This window comes from Crocodylus siamensis, chromosome 2, assembly GCF_052110815.1.
Source record: "Crocodylus siamensis isolate JL-2025a chromosome 2, ASM5211081v1, whole genome shotgun sequence".
NCBI classification, from domain to species: Eukaryota; Metazoa; Chordata; order Crocodylia; family Crocodylidae; genus Crocodylus; species Crocodylus siamensis.
In genome coordinates this window covers 11,973,015-11,997,148 of record NC_143396.1, presented here as the reverse complement: position 1 = coordinate 11,997,148, position 24,134 = coordinate 11,973,015, and the positions used below count along the sequence as shown (strand labels likewise).

The following is a 24,134-nucleotide window of genomic DNA, read 5'->3' as shown; positions in this document are numbered from 1 at the left end:
GCCCAGCGCCTGCGGGGAGGACTGACCCCCGGCACACGGCGTGGGGCAGGGGCCCTGCTCCGGCCTGCCCGCGGGAGACGTCCCCGGGCCGGGACCCCCGGGGCTGCACAGCCGGATGCCGCTGCCAGACGGAGACGCGTGGCCGCGGGTGCGGGCGAGCGCTGCGGGAGGCCGGGCGCGGAGGGGCCGCCAGGCGAGGCCGCCTGTCCCGGGCGACCCCGGCCCGGGGCGCGGCCGTCACCCGAGCCGGCGGCGCAGGGCACGGGCCGTTCCCGGCTCCGCTGACAGCAGCGCGCGGCCGAGGCCCCCGGGAGCCCCCGGCCACGTGCGGCGCCGCCCCCGGGGCTCGGCGCTGTCCCCCGGGCCGGGGGCGTGGCGCGGTGACGTGGCGCGGGGCGGGGCCGGCCCATTGTTAGGCGCCGGGGGCGGGGCCGGGGGCGGGGCCCGGCGGCGGCGGGCGCCGATTGGCGGAGGCCGGGGGGCCCCGCGGGCCCGGGGGGCGGCGGCCGCAGTGTCCGCGCGGGGCGGGATGGGCCGGGGGCGGCGGCGACCGCCCGGCTGGGCCGCGACCCCCCCCGCGCCGCCCGCAGGTGAGTGCCCGGGACCGGGACCCCCGCGCCGGGGGTCTCGCACGCCCCCCCGGCTGCAGCCCCCTGTGCCGGGGTGACTCCTGTGGGGGGGTGCGTGTGCCCCCCCGCGCCCCCCGGCCCCCCGGGCGGGGGCACGCGCCCCCCGTGCCGAGCCCCAGGCAGCGCCCCCTGGCGGATGCCCCGGGCCGCTGGCGGAGGGCGGGGTGCGGTAACGGCCCCCCCCACAGCCCGGCCCCATGGATATTGACCTGGACTACGAGCGCCCCAACGTCGAGACCATCAAGTGCGTGGTGGTCGGGGACAACGCCGTGGGCAAGACCCGCCTCATCTGCGCCCGCGCCTGCAACGCCACCCTCACGCAGTACCAGCTGCTGGCCACCCACGTGCCCACCGTGTGGGCCATCGACCAGTACCGCGTGTGCCAGGAGGTGGGCCGGGCGGGCAGGGGCGGGGGGCGCGGCGCAGGCGCAGGGGCAGGGGCAGGGGCTGAGCCGCGCGGTGCCCGCAGGTGCTGGAGCGCTCCCGCGATGTGGTGGACGAGGTCAGCGTCTCCCTGCGCCTCTGGGACACCTTTGGGGACCACCACAAGGACCGGCGCTTCGCCTACGGCCGGTGAGGCCCTGGACGCCCGGCTCCCCCCCGCCCCGTCCTGCTTCTGCAGCCGTCCGGCGCTGGCGCCGTGTCCCCGTGCCGGAGCCGCCCGGCAGGCCCCTGCGGGGTGGGGTGGGCTGGGGGCAGCTGTGCGCCCGGCCGTGTCCAACGCAGCCCCCGGGTGGGCCCTGCCGCCCCCTCCCTGCACCTCGCTGCGCAGGCCCAGCTCCCGTCTTGGCCCCGGGCCCAGGGCGGGCAGGCAGGCGTCTATCTTGGTCCGGACGGCGTGGGCCGTGCTCCAAATGCGCCCGCAGCCACGTCTCTGCTGCGCAGATGAAAACAAGCAGGCCCGGGGGCGCAGTGGGGGGTCTGTGCCCAGCTGCAGCCCCCGTGGACGCCCCCAGCGCGGCCGGGGGCCGTGGCTGGGGTGGGGGCTGCAGGCGCCAGTAGGTGGGGGCGGCTTCCTGTGCCGGGCCCACCTGCGTGGTACGGGGCTCTCCGGAAGAGCAGCCTCTGTAGGCTGCCTCGGCGGGGGAAGCCAAAGAGGGGCTGGCTGCTGCCTTGTGCAGTCTCCCGGGGATCCCGCCTGCCCACCCCTCTGGGGTGTGGGGGAGTGCCTCCAGCACCCTGGGGTCCCCTCGACCTCTGCGCCCCGGTGCCTGCCTGCCCCAGCCCTGCCGGCCCTGTGACGGGAGCGAGTGCGAGTCCAGCCCTGCTGCACCAGGGTCTCGCCCAGCCCAGGAGGGGAAGGGGGAGAGGGCATCCCGGCACTCCCGGTCTAGCTGCGAGGGCCAGCAGGACAAGGCCGGAGCCCTGCGGAGCGGCTGCTCACAGCTTCAGGCAGCTCTGGCCCCGGTCTCCTGCCGAACTGCAGGGCCGAGCACCGCTGCTGTGGGGGGGCTGGAGTGGTCCCACCAGCCTGCCCCCCCACCGCCGGCTGCGCCCGCAGGTCAGATGTGGTGGTTCTGTGCTTCTCGCTGGCCAACCCCAACTCCCTGCGGCACGTGAAGACCATGTGGTTCCCCGAGATCAAGCACTTCTGCCCGCGCACGCCCATTGTGCTGGTGGGCTGCCAGCTTGACCTGCGCTACGCTGACCTGGACGCTGTCAACCGCGCCCGGCGCCCGCTGGCCAAGTACGGCCCCGAGCCCCCTCCCCGGGGGCACCCCGAGCCCTCCCTGCTTTCCCAGGGGTGATGGTTTGTCTGGGGGGTTTGGGCAGGGCTCTGCCCCCCGTGGCACTGTTCCCCGGCCGCCCCGTGACTGCCGCGCCCTTCCAGGCCCATCAAGCCGTCAGACATCCTGCCGCCGGAGCGGGGCCACGAGGTGGCGAAGGAGCTGGGCGTGCCGTACTACGAGACGAGCGTGGTGGCGCAGTTTGGGGTGAAGGATGTGTTCGACAACGCCATCCGCGCCGCCCTCATCTCCCGCCGACACCTGCAATTCTGGAAGTCGCACCTGAAGCGCATGCAGCGGCCCCTGCTGCAGGCGCCCTTCCTGCCCCCCAAGCCACCGCCGCCCATCATCCGCGTGCCCGAGCCCCCGACCGACCGCGCCTGGGGCCCTGCCGCCCTCTTCCGTGACCCGCTAGGCGCCGACGTGCTCTTCCAGCTGCCTGGTGGGCACCGCGTCTTCGCTCACCGCGTCTACCTGGCCACCGCCTGCTCCAAGTTCTACGACCTCTTTGCCCTGGAGGTGGGCGCCAAGGAACCGGCCGGCCGCACCAAGAGCCTGGACGGCACTGCGGCCGCAGGGACGCCAGCGCCCCTCCGTGCCTCCCGGAGCGACGACCCGCTGCGGCCTGACACCCGCGACCTGTCGAGCTGGGGCCGTGGCTTCGTGAGCCTGAGCACAGAGCTGGTGCGGGACCCGGCCACGGGCCGCGAGAGGCGCATGGTGGTGGTGCGGCTGGACGAGCGGGTGGCCCCGGGGCCGTTCGGCGCCGTGCTTGAGTACCTGTACACGGGGCAGCTGGAGCAGGCCCGGCCTGACCTGGGGCAGGTGGGTGCCATCGCGGAGCTGCTGGAGGTCTTCGACCTGCGCATGATGGTGGCCAATGTGCTCAACAAGGAGAGCTTCATGAACCAGGAGATCACCAAGGCCTTCCACGTGCGCCGTGCCAACCGCGTCCACGAGTGCCTGGCCACGGGCGCCCTTGCCGGTACGGGCTGTGGCTGGGAGCCGGGGGCAGCGTCGCGGGGCTGGGCCGGGCCGCTCTGACCCCTTCCCTCCGCCACGGCTCTGCCCCCAGACGTGGTCTTCTGCGTGGACGACGGGGAGGTGCCGGCGCACAAGCCCCTGCTCATCGCCGGCTGCGACTGGATGCTGGCCATGTTCCGCGGCGCCTTCCGGGAGAGCGATGCCTCCGAAGTGAGCGCCCGGCGCGGGGGGAGAGGGGAAGGGGCTCCCTCATGGCTCTGGGGGTGGAAGGACCCTGGGGAATAGGAGGGGGCAGCCCCCATCCGCGGGCACCCGTAGCTCTGGGGCTCCAGGCCGATGCAGTCCCTGGTGTGCCTGTTGTGCTGTCGGCTCCATCGTGCCCTGGAGCCCGTGGGCCTGGCAGACCGCAGGGAGCCTGGGCTGGTTGGGCAGGGGCTGTGGGTTGGGAGTGAGGGATACAGGAGGTAGGGGGCTGCAGATTGGGCGTGAGGGGGATGGCGGGGGGTCACAAGGGGCGAGGAGCTGCTGCCCCGGGAGTGGCAGGGTCTGGTCCCTGTGGCCCCCCAGGTCTCCCTGCCCGGCACCAACTGCGCCTGCCTGCGGGCCGTCCTGGAGTTCCTGTACACGGGTGTCTTCACACCCACGCCGGACCTGGACGCCATGGACCTGCTGGTCCTCACCAACCGCCTGTGCCTGCCCCGGCTCCAGGCGCTGACAGGTAGGGCCAGGGCCCCCCTCCCCGCGCCAGGCCTCCCGTGCTGTACCCGCAGGGCCTGGGGCCTGACGTCAGTGCCTGATAAGATAGTGGCAGAGGCTGTGTGTCCGGACGCTGCGTCCTGTCCCGTGCCCCGGGCAGGGATCAATGTGTCCCTGCAGCCTGCGCCAGTTATGTAAGGGGGGGCGGGGCAGCTTAACCCTTCGTGCTGCCTTGCCCTGGCTGGGAACGGGAATCACCGCAGGTCTGGGCTGTACAGGCCCTGGTGCCAGCTGCCTGCCCCCGCAGGAAGCTCACGACCCCCGTCTGCCCCCCCCAGAGCAGTATGCGGTGGATGAACTGCTCCGTGCCTACGTGCAGCAGGTGGAGATCGACGAGCAGGTGCTCATCTACCTGGAGATGACTCAGGTACTGTGCATGGGGGAGACCCTCCCTGGGCCCCTGCAGGTCCTCAGCACTGTGGGACCCATCATCCTGCCCCGGGGGGCCGGGCAGGGTGGGCCGAGGCCTCGGAGGTCCCTGTGTCCCCAGGCCCTGGCTCAGCGGGTCCCTTCCGCAGTTCCACAACGCGCAGCAGCTGGCGGCCTGGTGCCTCCACTACATCTGCACCAACTACAACAGCGTCTGCCGGCGCTTCCCACGCGAGATGAAACGCATGTCGCCAGGTACTGGGCACGGGGGGCACAGCCCTGCTCCAAGCTCCATCCCAGGGACCCCTCTCCCAGGCCCCAGGGAGCTGTGTGGGACCCTGGGCTGCCTACTGGGAGCTAGCCCCAGCCCTGGGCTGCCTTGCGTTGGGTGGGTAGGGGCTCCCAGCCCTGTCTGTGCCTATTTATTTGGTGCTGGGCCATGACCCATGGCTCCAGCCGAGGGTGGGGAGGGGGCTCCCAATCATTCCTGCACCTCCAGCCGGGGTGGGGAAGGCGCTCCCTGCCCTGCCCGTGCCCTGGCTTGGTGCTAAGCCGTGGCTCCGGGCGGGGGCTGCGCTGATGCGGTGCCGGGTGCCCACAGAGAACCAGGCGCACTTCGAGAGGCACCGCTGGCCGCCGGTCTGGTATCTGAAGGAGGAGGACCTGTACCTGCGCTCCAAGAAGGAGCGGGAGCACGAGGAGCGACTGCAGCGCAAGCAGCACCCACGCCGCAAGTGGTGCTTCTGGCGCCCCTCGCCCCACGTCTCCTGAGCCCCCCGCCCCACTCCCCTCCCCTCCCCAGGGCCCAGGAGCCTGAGCCCACCAGCACCCCTTGTTCCCGTCGCCTTCCTGGCCCGGCCCTGCTCCGACTTCGGGGCAGGGGCTGCGCGTTTACACCCGCCACGTTTACAGGCACTTCCTGCCACCGCCGCGTCCCCGGCCATGCGGTGCCTTCTCCCCCCCACTGCAGGGGGTGGGGCAGGGTGCTGAGCTAGGAGGAGACCCCCAGCTCGGCCCAGCTTATGGTGCTACCTCTGACCTACCAGTATTGGGGGCTGGGCTGCGAGGGGGTCCCCATGGCCCTGCTTCTTTGCTGGCTTTGCGCTGGGAGCTCTGGGCTGGTGTCACCTCCTATGAGCAGCGGGGGGTGGGGGTCTCAGAGCGTGTGCTGGTGCCCTTACAGCCGTCCCCCGTGGGCGTGATGCGGCGGGGGGCAGCCCGGGGCTGCTGCGCCCCTCTCCGTGCCTTCCACACCACCAGCCTCTTTCCCCGCTGGGCGCAGTCTCTCCCTGGGGATCCCTCCAGTTCTGCCTGTGCCTGGGGGGCAGCCAGCGGGCCCCCCCAGCCCCTGGTGCAGACGCCAGGAGTGGGGCCTGTACCCGCTCCTGCTAAGGGCTTTTCTTTCCCCCTCAGTCCTGACCACTGTGAGCGGGCGGCCCTGCGCCCTTGGCCCCCGCCCGGTTTCTTACACCCATCAGTATTTGACTGTTTTAACCTTTATTAAAGACCTTTTGTAATGTGCCTGGAGGCCCCCGCGTGCTTGTGGGGGGAGCGTAGGGGCTGGGTGTGCCAGTGGGGCGGACTCTGGAGTGTGCAGATGGGGGGATGGACCCCATGAAGGGACGGTGGTGTAAGGGGCTTGCCCCTGGCCCCATGCGAAGTGCTGGGGTACAGCAGGTGGGGAAGGGGTCAGGGGTCAGCGCCAGGCCATCCTGGACCCTCCTGCACAGACCAGCACTGGACAAAGGAGGGGGGGGCAGCAAATGGAGAGAGGTGGGCAAGATGGACCAGCCTCCACCTTGGAGCAGACTCAGAGGTGGCACCAGCAAGGGGATCCCCCTGCCCAGCCCAGCCCAGACAAGCTCAGCACGAGACTGTGGGGTTTAAGCTGATTTATTGGCAGTGTCTCAAGGGCCCTGGCAGAGCGACTACAGCGCCTCCCCCACAGCCCACCCCCCAGGGCCGTGCTCTGGCCCTAGGCTGGGGCTGCATGGTGGAGGGGGGCTTGGTGCAGTGGGGGAGCTGTAGAAAGGCCATGGCCTCCCACTCCCTTGAGGCACCTGCACCCACCCCCATCCCCACCCTGTTACTCTGCCACTATGGCAGTGCAGCCACCTCGGGTGGGCTCTCCAGCTGCCCAGGAAGGCTTCAGGCCTCTGCCAGAGGCTTCTACAGGGAGCGGGGAGCAGCGGCGGGTGATCCTTGCTACAGAGAAAGCTACTGGCATCCTGGGCTGCATCAGCAGATGGAGGGAAGTGATTCTTCCCCTCTGTTCAGCACTAGGGAGACCACATCTGGAGTCCTGTGTCCAGTTGTGGCCCCCCACTACAGAAAGGATGTGGACACATTGGAGAGAGTCCAGTGGAGGGCAATGAAAATGGTTGGGGGACAGGACTGGTGAGGAGAGGCTGAGGGAACTGGGTTGATATGGTTTGGAAAAGAGAAGAATGAAGGGATTGAATAGCAGCTTCCAACTCCTTGCAGGGGGGCTGCAGAGAGGATGAAGCTGGGCTGGTCTCAGTGGGGGCAGATGACAGAACAAGGAGCAATGGGCTCAAGCTGCAGCAAGCAAAGCTGAGGTTGGATATTAGGAAAAACTCTCACTAGGAAGCACTGGAACAAGCTCCCCAGAGAGGTAGTGGAGGTTTTGGATACCTGATTTGACAAAGCCTTGGCTGGGATGATGTAGTTGGGGCTGGTCTGCTTGGAGCAGGGGGTTGGACTAGATGTGACCACCTGAGGTCCCTTCCCAGCGTCATTGTCTAGGATTCTGACCCAGGCAGGGCTCATGCCAGTGTAAGGAGATGCAGCGGTGCTGCAGCAGGTCCCTGAGCCAGGGGAAAGCCCAGCAGCAGGGTCCCCACGATGGAGGCTGTGCAGCCAGTCTAAGCATCCCGAGCCAATGGAAGGGCCTGGACCCTCATGCTTAGCCTCAGCCCCAATCAGCTGCCCCTGGGCTGGGAGCAGGATAGAGAAGCCTGAGTGCAGACTGGGCTGGGGCAGGGGGAGCAGGTGCAGAGCCCCCGTTCCCACCACCCTGCCTGGCTGGGGCAGCTGCACCCACCACAACTTGCCTGGAGAGTTGTGGCACAGCTGCCCAGGCAGGACTGGACCGGAGGCAGCCCCATCCATGCTGCTGGGCCCAGCGGCCCCGAGCAGGCCACAGGTGAGGCTGCCACAGAGAGCAGGGCTGAGCTGCAGCCGGCTGCCTTGTTCCCCCCCAACTGCCCCCTGGGATGCTGTCATGACCTAGAAAAGAGAACAGCAATGGTTCCTCCCTGGCTTCGCCCAGCATGTCCACAGGCTTCCCAGCTTCAGTGGAGAGCTCGCGGCCCCTGCGGTCCAGAGGCTTCCAGACAGGGGCTGCCCTCACCACCCCTGCCCTTGACACAGGGTCCTGGAAGGGACGGCTGTGTATGAGAGGCCGGGGGGCTGCCGGAGCCCTGCTGGGTCCTGGAGCATTGCAGTGGGGCCACAGCCCCCCGGGCTCTGATCTCTGAGCAAGGTCAGAGCCCCACAGGCTGGGGCTGGAAGCCACAGTAACTGTGCCACTCCAGTCACCTGCCTGGGCAAGAAGGGTGCTGGCTGGGGGGCCGAAATGGGACGAGACTGAGACTCATTCAGCCTCAGACACAGGCTGCTGAGCAGGGGGGAGCCCCCTCTTGGGAGGGCCCAGCTCCCATGCCAGCAAGTGCCTTCCCCCGGGCGGGCACAGCTGCATCCCCTGTCCCACACAGCTGGGCTGACCTCCTGCTGCAGGAGCCCGGCAGGGGGCTCCTTCCCCATGTGGGACACTGCAGCAGCAGAGCTGGGCACTGGAATCAGACATGGCCAAGGCCCCCCAGGCAGCTAGACCTGGGCATAACGGATGATCTCACTGAGGTCATAGCCGGTGACAGCGAAGGAGCTGCCCTCGGGGTCGCAGAAGCGGGCGCCGCAGATTTGGGTGTCGGTCACACACTCTGAGTGGCAGTGCTCGATCTGTGGGGGGGGACAGACAATGCTGACTGCCTGGCCCAGTCCCACCGGACCCCTCCCATGGGGCCCTGGAGTCCCAGCAGTAGCATGTCCCCAAGCCCAAGGGCTGGCAACGGTGGGCTATGGGTGGGCGGGGTGGTGCCGTGGGGGAGCCTGCCTCCTGCCCCTGGCCTCAGCTCCTGCACCAGGCTGGGGGCACTGCCCAGTGGGAACAAGGGGAGACCCCAGAGCCAGGCAGCAGCGTCCAGGCTGGGAGAGAAGTGTGGGATGAGCCGGAGAGAAGGCAGGATGGGAGAAGTGTGGGATGAGCCAGGCAGCCCCAAGACGCAGGCATGTCCCTGAGCTGCCGGCACAGCCTCACAGTGCCAGGTGGAGACGTCACAGGGAAACTGAGGCACCGAGGGGGTGCAGAGCCCGAGCGGGACGAATGCGCTCCACCCCGGCCCCAGACTCAGACTGTGGGGCTCAGTCACCGCCCCCCCTCACTCACCTCCACGTCGCCCGTGTCTGGGTCCAGGCCAAGCTGCCAGACGTGGACAAAGGAGTCCTCAGCGCCAGAGAGCAGCTGGGGGCAGAGCAGAGCAGGGGCTGGGGGAGATGGGCCCTGCCAGCACCAAGCCTGGCATGGCCCAACAGAGGCTTGGCCAGAGGGTACTGAGTGCCAGTGCTCGAGCTACTGCACAGAGATCTGGGGGCTGAGGGCACAAGCCCTAACTGGAGCAGGGAAGGGAGTGCTCTCAGTGGCCATGCCAGGCACTACAGCCGGGGGGGGGACTCACCTTCCCCGACAGTGGCGCTAGGTCCAGGGCGTAGATCCAGCGGGCATGGGCATGCACCTGGGCTCGCAGCGCCCCTGTGGCCGCCTCGTAGAGCCGGATCTGCCCGTTGCCGTAACCGGCGGCAATCACCCCCTTCCACAGCTTCACGGAGGAGCAGGTGCAGCTGGGCACGGGGGGCGGGGGGGCGTTAGTCTGCCTGCCCACCCCCAGAGCTGCCCCTGCACCATGTCACTGCCCAGTGCCCCCCACCCCAGCCTCACCCAAAGGCCAAGATCCTGGTGAGCAGAGCAAATGCCTCCCCAGCCCTCCAGACGCACAGCGTCCCCACGTCATCCGCGGTCACCAGGTCAGCAGCGCCAGTCTGCAGGGGCACCGCAGCCGTGAGCCCGGCCACAGTGCCCACCATGCGGCAGGGGCAGGACAGCAGCCGCTGGCTGGTGCTCAAGCACAGCCTAGCTGTATGTCCTCTCCCCCGTACTGCTTCCTGCCACAGGGGATTCTCCTGTGGCACTGCGGCACAGCCTGCTCTGCCAGCCCAGCAGGTCCCCATCTGCTTCGGGTTCTGCTGGCCGGAGCTCAGGGTCGCATGCTCGTGTCAGTGCTGCCCCCATTGCCAACCCCCAGTCCTCCCCAGGCCAGTCCCCGCTCCTGCCTGGGAAGGGGGAGGCCAGCCCACCAGCAGCCCCTCCTGGCTCGGGCAGTGCAGGGGCTGCGTACCGGGCTGTCACTGAGCTCGGCGGCAATGTCGGTGATGGCCTCACGGTGCTCCTCCAGGACCTCGCTCAGCGTGATGTTGGTGCCCTTGCCGGGGACGTCGAATACCAGCACGAGGCCCGATGACGTCCCTGCCGACGAGCCCACGCCCTGCCCGTCCATGGGGTCGGCTTCCCCACCGCCCACCCCAGCAGGGCCAGGGGCCAGCTGGCTTCACCCCCACCCAGGCCTGCGCTCAGTGACAGGGGGCCTGCCCCAGGGCCAGACACTGGTGCGAGGGGCTGCACCCCCAGCACAGTGGCGTTGCCCTGCCCCACTCACCCACGCACACGAAGCGCCCACCGGCGGCAGCGATGCCTCGGGCAAACACGGCCTGCGCTGCATGGGGACGGGAGCCCGTCATGGCCGGAGCACGGGGACCCAGACCCCCGCTGCGCGGCGCCGCCGGGGCAGGGGGCACGGCTGCTCACCCGGGGGGGGGTCCACGACATCCAGCGCGTGCCAGTAAACCATGATGGAGCCGTCCGACTCGTACATCTGCGGGGGCGAGTGCCAGCTCCGGCGGGTGACGTCCCGGCGCAGCCCCCAAGCCCCCGCGCCCGCCTCGGTCGCGCCCCTACCTGGATGCCCTTCTGCGAGGTCAGCACCAGCAGCGTGCGGGACGGCAGCACGCACCAGGCGGCCTGGAGGGGAGAGCGGGGTAGCGAGGGCCGCGCGGCAGGGGCCGGGGGCAGGGGCCGGGGCGCCGCGGACCTGGGTGAGGACGGAGGCGCTGCCGGGCAGGCCGCCCTCCTTGGCCTGCAGCTGGCGGTGCGAGGCGCTGAGGCCGTCGGCGGCGGCGCTGACCAGGTGCACGGTGCCGCCGCGCACCGCCGCGAAGTGGGCGAGCGGCTGGTGGCGCCGCGGCAGGACGCTGAGGTTGTTGTAGAGCGCCGAGCAGCTCCCGCGCAGCGCCACCGCCTTCTCCCGCCGGTACATCCTGCGGGGCGGCGCGGGGTCGCGGACCCCGGGGCCCGTCATGACCGCGCCCCGAAGGCCTGAGCCTGCCCCCCGGGGACCAGTCCTACCCTTGTGAGGGCCGCGCCCTAGCCCCGCCCCCGAGGGCCTGATTCTGGCCCCCTTACAGGGCCTCGTCCTGGAGGTCCCCCACAGCGGCCCAGTCCTGCCCCCCGGGGGACCGGATCCCGGGACCGGCGGAGCGCCCCATCCCGCCCGGCTCCGCCCCGCAATAGGCCCCAGTCCCCGCCGTGGGCCCATCCGGCCCCGCTCACGCACCCGGTGTCTGCCGCAGCCATGGAGACGCGCGGGCGGTGACGCGAGGGGCGGGGCGGGGCGGCACCGGGCGTGACGCTGGGGGGCGGAGCGAGCGGTTGCCCGGGCGACGGGGACGCGGCCGGGGAGGCGGCGGTGAGCGGGGCGGGGCGGGGCGGGGCCCCACGTGGGGGCGCGTGGGTGGGGACACGCGGGGTGTCCCGTGGGGGGCCCGTGCCGGGGTACGTGGGCGGGGACGCGCGGGATCATGCGTGGGGGGCACGCGTGGGCGTGCGTAGGTGCGGCCACGGGGGGTTCGCGCGTGGGGACCCATGTAGGTGGCACGCGGGTGGGGGCACGCGGGCGGGGTCACGTGGGGTCTCCCGTGGGGGGACACGCGTGGGGGGCCTTGGCCTGCGCCCGCTCCGTGCCTGTTTCCCGCGCGTGAGCACTCCTCCCCCCGCAGCGGGCGCCGGGCGTGCGGCCATGGCGTCCCGGGACCGGGTGCCGCCGTCCAAGTCGCGCGCGGAGCGGTCGCGGCCGCCCACGGTGCCGGTGCCGCCAGCCGACGTGGTGCCGGGCCGCCTGGCCGAGGCGGAGTGGCTGGCGCTGGTGGGCGCCGAGGAGGGCGAGGACGTGGCAGGCGACGTGCTGGCGGCACTGCTGGACCGCGCGCTGGACGCCTGCGACCGTGTCTACCTGGCGCGGCAGGTGAGCCCGGGCCGGGGGGGGGGGGTGTGTGTCTCCCCCCCCAGTGTCGAGGTCCAGGCAATCCAGGCCCCGCACGCCCTGCCCAGAGCCCCCGACGCCCCTTTCCTCCGGCATCGAGCCCAGCCCTCAGCTCCCCCCATGTCTGGGGGCCACGATCCCCCCGTCGTGGCCTGCTGGGGACAGACCCGTGGCCTTGTCGGACCTGGTGCTGGCCACGGGAGATGACCTGGTGCGGGGGCTGCGGGGGCTCGACCCCCTGGGCGACAGCGACCATCGCCTGCTGGGATTCACCATCCAGCGCAACGTGGCAAAGGCCTGCAGCACGGCAGCAGCCCTGGACTTCAGGAGGGCGGACTTCAACGAGTTGAGATGGGTAGGAGGCATTGCGGTCCCAGAGGGGAGGGGAGCTGGGTGTCCAAGACGAGTGGTCGTTCCTTAAGGAGACGATCCTCCAAGCCCAAAGGGTGACAGTCCCAATGCAAGTCAAAGCGGGCAAGAGTGCTCAGGAGCACCCCCGGCTCATCAGAAGCATCCAGGAACATCTCAAAGCTAAACAGGAGGTGTACACCGGATGGAAGGGAGGGAGCATTACAGCTCCATTGCTCGAGACTGTAGGGGGGCTGTTAGGAAGGCCAAGGTGGAGACAGAACTGGGACTAGCGACCCGGATCAAAGATAACAAGAAGTCCTTTTTTAAAGACATAGGGAGTAAAAAGAAAGCACAGGGTAACATGGGGCCTCTGCAGGACATACTTGGCAATCTGGTCGTTGCACCAGGTGATAAAACTGACCTCTTTAACAAATTCTTTGCCTCCATATTTCTGGGCAGGGAGCAGGACATCCCCCTCACCGAGATCCTGGACAAACTATGGAGGGGCACAGCCAGGCCTAGGGTCAGAGAGGACCTAGTCAGGGGACTTCTGGAGGGGCTGGATGTGTTCAAATCGGCGGGTCCAGGTGATCTCCACCCTGGAGTGCTGAGGGAATTAGCAGAGGTCAAGACCCCTGGCACAGCTGTACGAGCACTCGTGGTGCTCTGGTGTGGTGCCAGAGAGCTGGGAAAGGGCCAACGTGGTCCCCATTTTCAAAAAAGGGAGGAGGGAGGACCCGGGAAACTACAGGCCCATTAGTCTTACCTCGGTCCTGGGGAAGCTCTTTGAGAAGATTATCCAGGTGCACATCTGCAAGGGGCCAGGGGGGAGATCATGCTTAGGGGCAACCAACACGGGTTCATTCGAGGCAGGTCCCGTCAGACCAACCTGGTGGCCTTCTACGACCAGGTCACAAAATAGTTGGATGCAGGTGTCGCAGTGGACGTAGTCTTTCTGGACTTCCGGAAGGCTTTCGACACTGTCTCTCACTCCATTCTCATTAAGAAACTGGGGGACTGTGGTGTCAACACCTACACAGTCAGATGGGTGACAAATTGGCTGAGGGGCCACACAGGTGGGCGGGTCATTTTCGACCTGGAGGGATGTGGGCAGTGGGGTCCCCCAGGGCTCAATCCTCTGGCCAGCACTGTTCAACATCTTCATCAGTGGCTTGGACGAGGGGGTAAAAAGCACCCTGTTCAGATTTGCACTAAGATGTGGGGGGATGTGGGCATGCTGGAGGAGAGGGACAGGCTGCAATCAGACCTGGACAGGTTACAAGGGTGGGTGGAAGAGAACAGGATGGGATTCAACACTGACAAGTGCAAGGTGCTGCACCTGGGGAGGAAGAACCAGCACCATACCTACCAGCTGGGGAACTCCCTTCTCATCAGGGCAGAGGCAGAAAGGGATCTGGGGGTCATCATTGACTCCAAGATGAACATGGGCCGCAGTGTGGGGACACAATCAGGAAGGCCAACCGCGCCTTGTCATGCATCCACAGATGCATCTTGAGCAGGGCCAGGGAGGTGACCCTCCCCCTCTATGTGGCACTGGTCAGGCCGCAGCTGGAGGACTGTGTCCAGTTCTGGGCACTGCACTTCGGGAGGGATGTGGACAGCATGGAGAGGGTCCAGCGGAGGCCACTCGTATGATCAGGGGACAACAGGGTAGGCCCTACGAGGAGAGGCGACAATACCTGAACCTGTTCAGCCTCCACAAGAGAAGGCTGAGGGGGGATCTAGTGGCCTGTTATAAACTAGTCAGGGGGGACCAGCGGGGAGTGGGAGAGACCTTGTTCCCCTGAGAGCCTCTTGGAGTAACAAGGAATAACAGCCATAAGTTGACAGAGGGGAGATTCAGATTAGATATCAGGAGGCGCTACTTCACGGTCAGGGTGGCTGGATCTGGAACGAACTTCCAAGCGAAGTGGTGCTGGCTCCTACCCTGGGGGTGTTTAAAAGGAGGCTTGGTAACTACCTAGTTGGGGTCATATGAGTCCAGTATTCATTCCTGCCCAGGGCAGGAGGTTGGACTTGATGATCTGCTCAGCTCCCCTCCAACTCTACATCTACATCTATGACCCACCTGTGTTAGGTATAAACCACCAGCCTGCCTGGCGCTGTGTATGAGTAGGTGGAAAAGTGTCCCTTGAAAACATGTTTGTGGAGGCCCAGGTGCTCCAGCTTGCAGGCAGTGCACAAAGCCCAGGCCCAGGCCATGCCCCCCTCCAGAGGAAGGCAAAAACCCTCAGTCTGGACCAGTCTGAGCAGGGGGGAAATCCCTCCCTGCCTCAGTGCAACACGGGGCTGAGCCTGAGCGCGGGGCCAAGACCCTCCAGCCAGGACGCTGCAGGGTTGGTGCAGCAGGAGCATTGGCCCAGCCCAGCCCATCCCCAGCCTGGGCTGCAGCAGCACCAGCGCCCCGGGGGAGGCTCCAAACCCCCCTGACACGTGGAGTAGCAAGTCAGTGTTTTCAGACGTGCCCCCACTTCCATGTGCTCAGGGATGGCTGGGTCTGATGGGAAGGGGCTGCAGGGGGAAGAAGTGGGGGGCAGAGGCCAAGGGTCCACCCAAACCCCAGATTTATTCCCCTGCTGCAGCAGGGACCATTTTAAAGCAAACCTCCAATAAGTCGATTCTGTGCCTGGAGAACGATAACAATCTGATAGGTGTCCCGTATAGACTGGCGCTGTGGGGGGTCATCTTTTATTTGGGGCATCTTATACTCAAACAAGTACAATAATTTCATGTCATTTCACTCAGCTTCAAGCAGGATGGGACCCCACGGCCTCCTCTCCAGGCCTCTGCCCCCTGCCTCAACCCCGGCCCTGGGGGGCAAGGGAAGCAGGCCGCACGTGGCCCAGCGATGCTGAGGCAGATGGGGCAGCCCGGCGCAGCCCCGAGGGCCCGGGCCATCTGGCTGCGAGCACGTGGCCGCGGCGGGGGGCCCAGCAGAGCTGCGCGGGGCGGTCGAGACGCCCGGCCTGTTGTGAGACCGCGCAGCAGGGCACGGGTCACCTCCGCCTGCTCCCGGCTGGGTGGGCAGGGGCCCTCGGGGCTCCTTCAGGGTGCTGCCCCCATCCTTGGCCCTTGCCTGCTGACACATGGGGTATGAGCAGAGCTGCCGGGTCCTGAACCCGATGCCGTGGGCAGCGGCACAGAGCCGGAGCAGGCTGTAACGGCTCCTGCCCTAGCCCTCCGGTGCCTATAGCAAAACACCCACATCTATACGGGCGCCCACGCTCGCGGGATCCTCTTCACGCCCTCCCCACCAGCGCCCTTCTAGCCACTGCCATCCGCCAGCCCCAACGCCGCCGTGGCCAGGGGCTTCAGGCTGAGCGCGCCCGCGTGCTCCCGCAGTGCGTCCCCTTCACCGTCAGCCAGGCGCGTGAGGCCATGCTGCAGATCGCCGAGTGGCGCTTCCTGGCGCGGGACGAGGCGGAGGCTGGCCTGCCCGAGGACGCCACGTGGCAGGAGGATGAGGAGCCGGCGGCCTCTGTCACCGACTCCTGGGCCCAGGGCTCTGTCCCCATCGTGCGCCGCAGCCTGACCCCACTCCCGGAGCAGAGAGAGGTATGGGGGCTCCTGGCAAGGGAACGCAGCTTCCCCGACCTCCCTTGCCCCAGCCCGGGCACTGCTTGGGGCTGGGCCTGTGGGCGCCTCCTTCCCCGGGCAGGCGCAGATCACGGGGCCAGCGGCAATCCCCAGGACATTTCTGCCCTTTCTGTGCCACCGGCAGTGACCGAGCCCTTGCTCCGCGGCCGCCCAGGCTCAGGGCAGGGGCAGGGGCAGGGGCCGGGGAACAGCCCCCAGGCTTGGGCCCCACGTGTTCCCAGCCACTTGCTGTCTGCCAGAGCTTTGCAGCCCCTTGGCGCACTCCCCTCCACCGGCCCGCTCGGCCGCTGTTCACAGCTTCACGTCCCCCACAGGAGGCTTCAGAAATGCCCCCGGAGGAGACACTCTTCCCCCCAGCGACGCCATCACCCGTCAGCTCCCCTGAGCTGTTCCAATGCCCACCCTCGCATCAGAGCCCCGAGGAGCCGTCCCAGCCCGAGGCAGAGGTCCTGGCTGCCCAGCTTTTGGAAGAACAGTGTCCCCCGAAGCCCCCGCCACCGCCACCCAGGCCCAGCCAGGCCCGCAAGCCACGCCGTGGCCGCCAGCGCTCTGCCGGGCTGCAGGGCATTGGGCACCTGCTGGAGGAGACGGAGAAGGGGCTGGTGCCGCTGGTGCGCCGGGGGGGGCCCAGCCAGCTCCTGCCCCCGTCATGCAGCAACCTGCTCAAGATCCAGATGGGGAGGCCGCCGCAAGTGCGGGACATGCTGTACGACGCGTCAGGGGCCGTGGTGGCCACCCCCAAGGTGGATCTCGCCCGGCTGCCCAAGCGCTGGGTCCGGCCCCAGGTGGAGGTGCTGGACCCGCTGCTGGAGGCCAAGCGGCTGGAGGTGGCCCGCAGCCTCTCCCGCCAGCCGGAGGAGCTCAGCAGCTTGTGGCCTCCCCAGGCCTCCAGGGCTCTGCTGGACGGGGTCGTGCCCAAGGCCTGGGCTCCAGAGAAGCTGGCGCCGCACATGTCGGGCGCGGAGAGGATCCTGGAGCCCGGCAGCCTGGTGCAGCGTGAGCCCAGCATCCTACTGGACGCCCTCAAACTGGCGCCCGGCGTGACCATTCGGGACAGCCGCAGCGTGAAACGAGGGCACCTGCAGAGCACATCCCAGGGGCAGGACCTCACCGCTGCCCCTGCCCCCAGCGGGGCCCTGAGGGCGCTGAGGCCCATCTGGCCTGCGATGCCCTTCCCTCCCGTGGCCGTGAAGCAGCTCCTCCGGGACCACGTGCCCCGGATCCAGCCCACGATTCTACCACCATCCATCACGCTGACGGGGCCAGAGGGCTTGTGAGTGGGGCAGGGCCAAGCCCCCCTCCATTGCATGGCCTGAGCTCTGGCTGCTGGACTGCACGCCACACGTGGTATCCTCCTTTGCAAGCCCGTGGAACCAGGACCCCAGCGTGGGGCTCCCTGCCAGACCGAGCCGCAGTAATAAACCTCCTGTGTGCCCATGGGACTCGGCTGCCTGCTTTCCGCGGCCGGTGCCCTGCCCAGCTCTGCTCCTAGCAGCGAAAATGTTTGTGGGACTGGGGAACGTGACTGGCGAGGAGAGACTGAGGGAACTGGGCTGATTTAGTCTGCAGACGAGAAGACTGAGGGGGATTGAACAGCAGCCTTCACCTCCCTGCAGGGGGGCTGCAAAGAGGATGGAGCTGGGCTGGTCTCAGTGGGGGCAGATGACAGGACAAGGAGCAATGGGCTCAAGCTGCAGCAAGGGAAGTTGAGGTTGGATATCAGCCAGGTCTGACTGCTCACGTAGGTTCCTAGCCGGGATACAGGACCTCCACCTAACCGAGGAGGTGCATAGTCCCACCAGGGGAAATGCCTTGTTGGACTTGGTCCTGGTGAGGGGTCTGTGGGTACTCGACCACCTGGGCACTAGCGATCATCGCCTGCTGGGATTCACCATCCAGCGCAGGGTGGTGAAAGCAAGCAGCAAGACAGAGGTCCTCGACTTCAGGAGGGCCAACTTCTATGAGCTAAGGAGGTTAGTAGGAGAGGCATTGGGGTCTCAGAGCTTCAATGAGACAGGAGTCCAAGACAGGTGCTGTTCCTCAAGGAGACGATCCTCCGAGCTCAGAGGGAGTCAGTCCCAATATGCACCAAGGTGAGCAGGAGTGCTAAGAAGCCCCCATAGCTTGGCAAAGGCATCCAGGGATTTCATAGATTTCATAGACATCAGGGCTGGAAGGGACCTCGGGAGATCATCGAGTCCAGCCCCCGCCCAAAGGGCAGGAAGTCAGCTGGGGTCATAGGATCCCAGCAAGATAAGCATCCAATTTACTCTTGAAGGTGTTCAATGTAGGCGCTGGAACCACCCCCGCTGGCAGACTGCTCCAGACCTCGGGGGCTCGGACAGTAAAGAAATTCTTCCTTATGTCCAGCCTGAAGCAGTCTTGTAGTAGTTTATGATTGTTCGACCTTGTCATCCCTTGGGGCGCTCTGGAGAACAAACGTCCCCCCAGATCCTGGTGGTCACCCCTGATAAACTTTTAGGTGGCCACCAGATCACCCCTGAGCCTGCGCTTTTCCAGGCTAAAGAGTCCCATGGCTCTCAGCCTGTCGTCCTAAGATCCGTTTTCCTGACCTCTGATCATGCGCGTGGCTCTCCTCTGCACTCTCTCAAGCTTCTCCACATCCTTTTTGAATTGTGGAGCCCAAAACTGGACGCAGTACTCCAGCTGCGGCCTCACCAAGGCCGAGTTCAAGGGGAGAATGACGTCCTGGGATTTGCTTGAGAATCATCTACGGATGCAAGCCAGTGTCTTGGTTGCTTTGCCTGGGAGCAAAAAAGGAGGTATACAAACAATGGAAGCAAGGGGCTATTGCCAAGGAGGATTACACCTCCGTTGCTCGGGACTGCAGGAAGGCTGTTAGGAAGGCCAAGGCAGAGATGGAGCTAGGGCTGGTGACCAAAATTAAGGATAATAACAAGTCCTTTTTCAAATACATAAGGAGCATGAAGAAGGCACTGAGTAACATGGAGCCCTGCAGGACAGGCGTGGCAATCTGGTGACTGTGGCAAAAGAAAAAGCTGATCTCCTCGAGTTATTTGTGGCCTCAGCAGGGGCCACCATCCCTGCAGCTGTCACCCTGCTGTGCCTTAACATGCAGGGTCACCCATGGCACGTTTTGCTTGTCCACAGTTCAAGGTGCAGTTTCCCCCAAACCCCTGCACTGATCTCCTTGAAACGTGTCAGGCTTTGTAGCTTCAGCAAGAGCTACCACCCCCACTGTTTTCACCCCACTGTGAAACCACTGCACCTATCACCTTGAAACTTGGCACATGTCATGCTCTCAGTATAGGCTGCCATCCCTGCACGTTTCATCCAAATCAGCCAAAAGACAACAAAGTTATAGATATTTCATTGATTCCCCATTATACTCTATGGCTGAATCTCCAAATCGGCTCCAAATCTTCTGAAGCAATTCGGCCAAATCAAATCTCTGGCATCTGAATAGTCCGAATCCAAATCGAATAGTTCCCTATTCACACAGGCCTAATGCCTACACAGTCAGATGATGGGTGGCAAATTGGCTTGATGGTCGCACCCAGAGGGTGGTGGTGGATGGGTCATTTTTGACCTGGAGGGATGTGGGCAGTGGAGTCCTCCAGGGCTTGGTCCTGGGGCTTGCACTGTTCAACATCTTCATCAGCGATCTGGATGTGGGTATGGAAAGCACACTGTTTAAATTTGCTGACGACACCAGGTTGTGGGGCGAGGTGGGCGCGCTGGAGGGGAGGGACAGAATCCAGCTAGATCTAGACAGATTATAGAGGTGGCTGGATGAGAATAGGCCAGTTTTAATTAAAAAGGCTGTGGGGCAGATTAGAATAGGAAGGAGTTCAATGAAGGTAAGTGCAAGGCGTTGCATCTAGGGACGAGGAACCAGCAACACACCTATAGGCTGGGAACTCCCTTCTTGTCAACACAGTGGCAGAAAGGGATCTTGGAGTCATTGTTGACTCCAGGATGAACATGGGCTGACAATGCGAGGTCATGGTTCGCAGGGCTAACCGTACCCTGTCATGCATCCACAGACGCATCTCGAGCAGGTCCGGGGGGGTGATCCTCCCCGTCTGTGCGGCACTGGTCAGGCCGCAGCTGGAGAACTGCGTCCAGTTCTGGGCGCCGCACTTCAGGAGGGATGTGGACAGCATGGAGAGGGTCCAGAGGAGGCCACTCGCATGGTCGGGGGCAGCAGGACAGGCCCTACGAGGAGAGGCGACGGGACCTGAACCTGTTCAGCCTCCACAAGAGAAGGCTGAGGGGGGACCTCGTGTCTGTTTACAAACTCACCAGCGAGGACCAGTGGGAATTGTGGGAGGCTCTGTTCCCCGGGCACCCCGGGGGGTTACTGGGAATAACAGCCACAAATTGTTAGAGAGCAGGTTCAGGCTGGACATCAGGAGACATTACTTTACAGTTAGGGCTGCTGGGCTCTGGACTGGGCTCCCAAGGGAGGCGGTGCTCTCTCCTACTTGGGGGTCTTCAAGAGGAGGCTGGACAGATATTTGGCTGGGGTGATATGACCCTGGCACCCATTCCTGCCCGGGGCAGGGGGTCGGACCTGATGATCTGTTTAGCACTATGAAACTATGACATTAGGAAAAACTATCTCACTAGGAGGGTGGTGAAGCACTGGAAGAGGCTCCCCAGAGAGGTGGGGGAGTCTCCATCCTTGGAGGTGTTGAAGATCAGGGTAGACAAAGTCTTGGCTGGGATGATGCATCTGGGGCTGGTCCTGCTTTGAGCAGGGGGTTGGACTAGATCAGTGGTTCTCAACCTTTTTTGTACCAGGACCCATTTGTAAACACCAGTGGCCAGTCCCCACTCAGCACCCCACTCCTGACTCAGTGCCCCCAGTCCGCCGTGTGTGGGGCAAGGGGGTGTGTGGCATGGGGGAGGGGGTGTGGGGCAGGGGGGTCCCCAGCCTGCAAGGAAAAAGCTGCAGTTTCCCACATTTTTCTCCTTTAAAGTAGAAAGCATTTTTAAAGTTTGCAGGACAGGAGCTGGGATGTATACACAGCTCAGCAGCAGTGAGAATGGTGTGGCGATGAGATGCCCATTTCCCTGAGAGCAGTCAGGTCACGAACAAAGGAGAGAGAAGAGTGGGTCTACAACAGGGGCGAAGGCTCAGTCTGAGAGGCAGCAGCAGGGCGGCTGGGTAGATCTGGGCATTGAGACCCGCAGGATGTTTCCAGGCACGTGCTTCAGGGCTGCCAGGGCGGCTGGAGACCTGGGTGTGCAGGAGCCTTGGGCCAGCCGCTAGGGGTGAGCAGAGGACTGACAAGCAAGGGGAAGGGGCAGGAGCCGGAGGGGGGAGGTCTGCTGGCCTGGGACCAAAGCTGCGGGCAGAGCTGAGCTGAGCTGAGCTGAATCAACCTTGCCAGGAGCGCTAGGGTCCAGAGCGACTTGGGGAGGCAGGAGAAACGCTCCTCAACCAAGCAGAGGAGATCCAGCAAGGACCAGTGCAAAGTCCTGTCCTGCAGAAGGACCTGGGGCTGCACTGAGTAGCCCACGCACTGCACAGGAGCCGGCCGTGAGCTCTGGATGCAAACACCGCCAGCCACCTGCTGGAGAGTCACTTGGCAAGCAAGGGCAGTGGTTCTCCTGCTCTACCCAGCGCTGGAGACTGGGTCCAGGTCTGGGCCCGGCACTACCAGAAGGACGGGGGCAGGTTGGAAACAGCCCAGTGCAGAGCAACCCAAATGATCAGGGCCTGGGAGGCAAGAGTGCTGAGCACAGGGTGGAGGGGCTGCGGGGACTGAGTCTGGAGAAGAGAAGACTGAGCGGGGTTTGATCACAGGCTGCGAATCCCTGCAGGGCAATGGCCGAGTCTGGAGACAGGCTCCACTCTGCAGCCTCAGGGGACAAGACTAGAAGCAACAGCCTCGAGCTGCAGCAGGGGAAACTGAGGCTGGGGGTGAGGGAAAACTTTGTGACTCTGGGGGGCAGGCGCTGGAACAGGCCCCTAGAGACGTGGTCGAGTCTGCAACCCTGGGAGTTTCCAAGAGCAGGTTGCATGGCCCTGCGGCCAAGGTCGTTGAGTCAGGGCTGGGGGGGCAGCCAGCACAGCCCAGATGCCTGGGACACCCCACAGCAGAGCACAGGCATTGGTGCACCGTGGGTGGGGGCTGCTCTAGCATCCCCCACCAGTGCCCAGCCAGCCTGTCCTTGAACCTCCAGCGATGGAGAGTCCCCCCATCAGAAACTGGTGGTGGACAGGTTGTTTTCGCCCTGGAGGGGGGTGGGCAGTGGGGCCCCCCAGGGGTCAGTCCTTGGACAGGTGTTATTTAATATTTTCATTGACAATTTGGACAAGGGTGTGGAGAGCACTGTGGCGGGCCAGTAGGGGGCGCTCCTGCGTTGAGCCCCCACCCCCCTGTGCCCGACCACCCTCCCCGCCCCGAGCGCCTCCCGGGGGCACCTCGCGTCCGGCCGACCCCTCTCCCGGAGCACCCTCGCTAGCCTGGGGGTAACGTAGCTGCCACCACCCCGAGAAGGGACTGCCTCGGCCCTGTGTCCTCGGGGAAACACAGGCCTAATGTCCTACGGGCACTCGACCCACTACAGGCACCTGGGGCACTTCCACAAGTCGGGGGCCAAGAAGGAAAGTTTCCCTTAGTCCGCAGACCTAAGGGGTCTCTTAGGCATAATTTAGACCCACCCCTCAATAAGTCTCCCACACCAGTCACAAAGGAGAACTGTATTGATTACAGGGGTAGGGTGAAAATAGGGTACAAGATGGAGCAATATCATAGAAATCCCATAGAGCAAAACAGTGTGGCTGAGGTAGCCTTTTGATCACGCATCTGAGTTACTGCCAGCTAGATATCTACCCAGATCTCGAGTAGCGTACTCACAAGTGTCATCCAGAGGCTGGTGGAGATCCCCTCTGGAGGCAGGCCGTTCCTCACTCATGAGTTTTGGGGGAGAGAGCCAGTTTTGAATGGTCAAGCTCCTCTCTAAGTCTGAGTCCCCCGCATGGCTGCTGCCCCCTCCTCCTGGGCAGCCTTAACTTATATAGCCCCCGTGACCTCGTTCACCTGGGCCAGTGGAGGCCAGCTACAGTGGGCTGTCGGCCAACCAATTTGAAATACATCACTAGTTGCCGGGCAGACTCTAGCCCCCCAGGAAGATGCCCCTCACCCAGGTAGCTGATACCAGTCCCGCAGGCAGAGGCAGCAGACTCCCCCCTCCCTCAGGACTGTAGCCAGCTCAGGTGACCTAAAGAGATAGGGTAAAGGTGCGTCTCCTCTGCTGGGCCCATCCTCATCACATTGTCACAGGGCAGAGATTTTGGGGAGAAACAAAGGTGGCTTCCTGCCACAAGCACCCTCTCCAGGTTCGCAGATGGCACCAAGTTCTGGGGAAAAGTTAACACACCGGAGGGCAGGGAGCAGATACAGGCTGATCTGGACAGGTTGGAGCAATGGGCAGAACGAAACAAGATGCAATTCAACAAAGACAAGTGCAAGGTGCTCCACCTGGGGAGGAGGGATCCCCAGCACAGCGACAGGTTGGCCGACGACCTCCTCGGCAGCTCAGCGGATGACAGGGATCTCGGAGTCACAGTTGTCTCTAAGGCGAACATGAGCCAGCTGTAACGAGGCCATCGACAAAGCCAATCACACCTTGCCGTGCATTAGCAGATGCATGACCAGCAGAGCGAGGGAGGTGATGCTCCCCCTCTATGCAGCATCGGTCAGGCCGTGGGTGGAGCACTGTGTCCAGTTCTGGGCGTCGCACTTCAGGAGGGACACGGAGGATCTGGAGAGGGTCCCTGGAGAGGGTCCAGAGGAGGCCACTCGCATGATGAGTGGTCTCCGTGAAGGACCCTATGAGGGAAGGTTGAGGGATCCGGATCTCTTCAGCCTTCACAAGAGACGGCCAAGGGGAGACCTTGTATCTGCCTATAAGTTCATCAAGGGAGGCCAGCAGGGAATTGGGGATGAGCTACTTACCAGGGCACCCCAGGAGTAACTAGGAATAATGGGGCCAGACTAGTGGAGAGTAGACTCAGGTTAGACATTAGGAAGAAATTTTTCACAGTAAGGGTGGCCAGAGTCTGGAACGGGCTGCCAAGAGCGGTGGTGCTGTCACCTAACTTGGAGGTCTTTTTGACAGTCACCTGGCTGGGGTCAGACACAATGATCCTTCGGGGTCCCTTCCGACTCTCAGTGGAAGTGGGAGACAAGTCAGAGCAGCGGTGTGGGGCATGGCCCCTGGGCTGGACAGGGCTTCTGCGGCTCTGGCAC

General features: G+C 65.1%; 3 protein-coding genes across 7 annotated transcripts; 2 read left to right on the top strand and 1 right to left on the bottom strand.

The window, feature by feature from the left end:
- Nucleotides 1-448: 448 nt before the first annotated feature.
- On the top strand, nucleotides 449-5,986 carry LOC149869928 (rho-related BTB domain-containing protein 2-like). 2 transcript variants are annotated; one of them, XM_090035270.1, is made up of 10 exons: nucleotides 449-590; nucleotides 818-1,018; nucleotides 1,099-1,202; nucleotides 2,131-2,316; nucleotides 2,461-3,341; nucleotides 3,432-3,550; nucleotides 3,908-4,058; nucleotides 4,375-4,463; nucleotides 4,615-4,720; nucleotides 5,067-5,986. In XM_090035270.1, exons 2-10 carry the CDS (start codon nucleotides 827-829, stop codon nucleotides 5,234-5,236), a joined length of 1,998 nt encoding a protein of 665 aa, XP_089891396.1. In that variant the 5' UTR covers nucleotides 449-590; nucleotides 818-826; the 3' UTR covers nucleotides 5,237-5,986. The 2 variants fall into 2 exon arrangements, with proteins under 2 accessions (XP_089891396.1, XP_089891395.1); XM_090035269.1 differs by lacking the exons at nucleotides 449-590; nucleotides 1,099-1,202 and having other exon boundaries at nucleotides 887-1,018.
- A 356-nt stretch (nucleotides 5,987-6,342) lies between these two features.
- WDR54 (WD repeat domain 54) lies at nucleotides 6,343-11,269 on the bottom strand. Of its 3 annotated transcripts, XM_090035282.1 has the most exons (10): nucleotides 11,212-11,269; nucleotides 10,690-10,915; nucleotides 10,557-10,619; nucleotides 10,407-10,473; nucleotides 10,258-10,314; nucleotides 9,940-10,067; nucleotides 9,483-9,583; nucleotides 9,223-9,385; nucleotides 8,934-9,008; nucleotides 6,343-8,446 (listed from the first exon to the last, which is right to left on the bottom strand). In XM_090035282.1, exons 1-10 carry the CDS (start codon nucleotides 11,229-11,231, stop codon nucleotides 8,315-8,317), a joined length of 1,032 nt encoding a protein of 343 aa, XP_089891408.1. In that variant the 5' UTR covers nucleotides 11,232-11,269; the 3' UTR covers nucleotides 6,343-8,314. The 3 variants fall into 3 exon arrangements, 2 of the variants coding, with proteins under 2 accessions (XP_089891408.1, XP_089891407.1); XM_090035281.1 differs by lacking the exon at nucleotides 11,212-11,269 and having other exon boundaries at nucleotides 10,690-11,202; XR_016440655.1 differs by lacking the exons at nucleotides 9,483-9,583; nucleotides 11,212-11,269 and having other exon boundaries at nucleotides 8,307-8,446; nucleotides 10,690-11,205.
- Nucleotides 11,270-11,326: 57 nt separating this feature from the next.
- Nucleotides 11,327-17,316, top strand: C2H2orf81 (chromosome 2 C2orf81 homolog). 2 transcript variants are annotated; one of them, XM_090035278.1, is made up of 4 exons: nucleotides 11,327-11,343; nucleotides 11,654-11,898; nucleotides 15,631-15,843; nucleotides 16,200-17,316. In XM_090035278.1, exons 2-4 carry the CDS (start codon nucleotides 11,674-11,676, stop codon nucleotides 17,160-17,162), a joined length of 1,401 nt encoding a protein of 466 aa, XP_089891404.1. In that variant the 5' UTR covers nucleotides 11,327-11,343; nucleotides 11,654-11,673; the 3' UTR covers nucleotides 17,163-17,316. The 2 variants fall into 2 exon arrangements, with proteins under 2 accessions (XP_089891404.1, XP_089891405.1); XM_090035279.1 differs by lacking the exon at nucleotides 15,631-15,843.
- The last annotated feature ends 6,818 nt before the right edge of the window (nucleotides 17,317-24,134 follow it).

Coding starts and splice junctions, on each gene's coding strand:
- LOC149869928 (XM_090035270.1), top strand. CDS start 827: ATGGATATTGACCTGGACTACGAGCGCCCCAACGTCGAGACCATCAAG. Junction 2,317..2,460: donor GCCCGGCGCCCGCTGGCCAA/GTACGGCCCCGA, acceptor GCGCCCTTCCAG/GCCCATCAAGCCGTCAGACA. Junction 4,464..4,614: donor TCTACCTGGAGATGACTCAG/GTACTGTGCATG, acceptor TCCCTTCCGCAG/TTCCACAACGCGCAGCAGCT.
- WDR54 (XM_090035281.1), bottom strand. CDS start 11,193: ATGGGCCCACGGCGGGGACTGGGGCCTATTGCGGGGCGGAGCCGGGCG. Junction 10,068..10,257: donor TGGGCGCTTCGTGTGCGTGG/GTGAGTGGGGCA, acceptor GCTCGTCGGCAG/GGACGTCATCGGGCCTCGTG. Junction 9,584..9,939: donor CCGAGCTCAGTGACAGCCCG/GTACGCAGCCCC, acceptor GTGCCCCTGCAG/ACTGGCGCTGCTGACCTGGT.
- C2H2orf81 (XM_090035278.1), top strand. CDS start 11,674: ATGGCGTCCCGGGACCGGGTGCCGCCGTCCAAGTCGCGCGCGGAGCGG. Junction 11,899..15,630: donor GTGTCTACCTGGCGCGGCAG/GTGAGCCCGGGC, acceptor GTGCTCCCGCAG/TGCGTCCCCTTCACCGTCAG. Junction 15,844..16,199: donor CACTCCCGGAGCAGAGAGAG/GTATGGGGGCTC, acceptor CGTCCCCCACAG/GAGGCTTCAGAAATGCCCCC.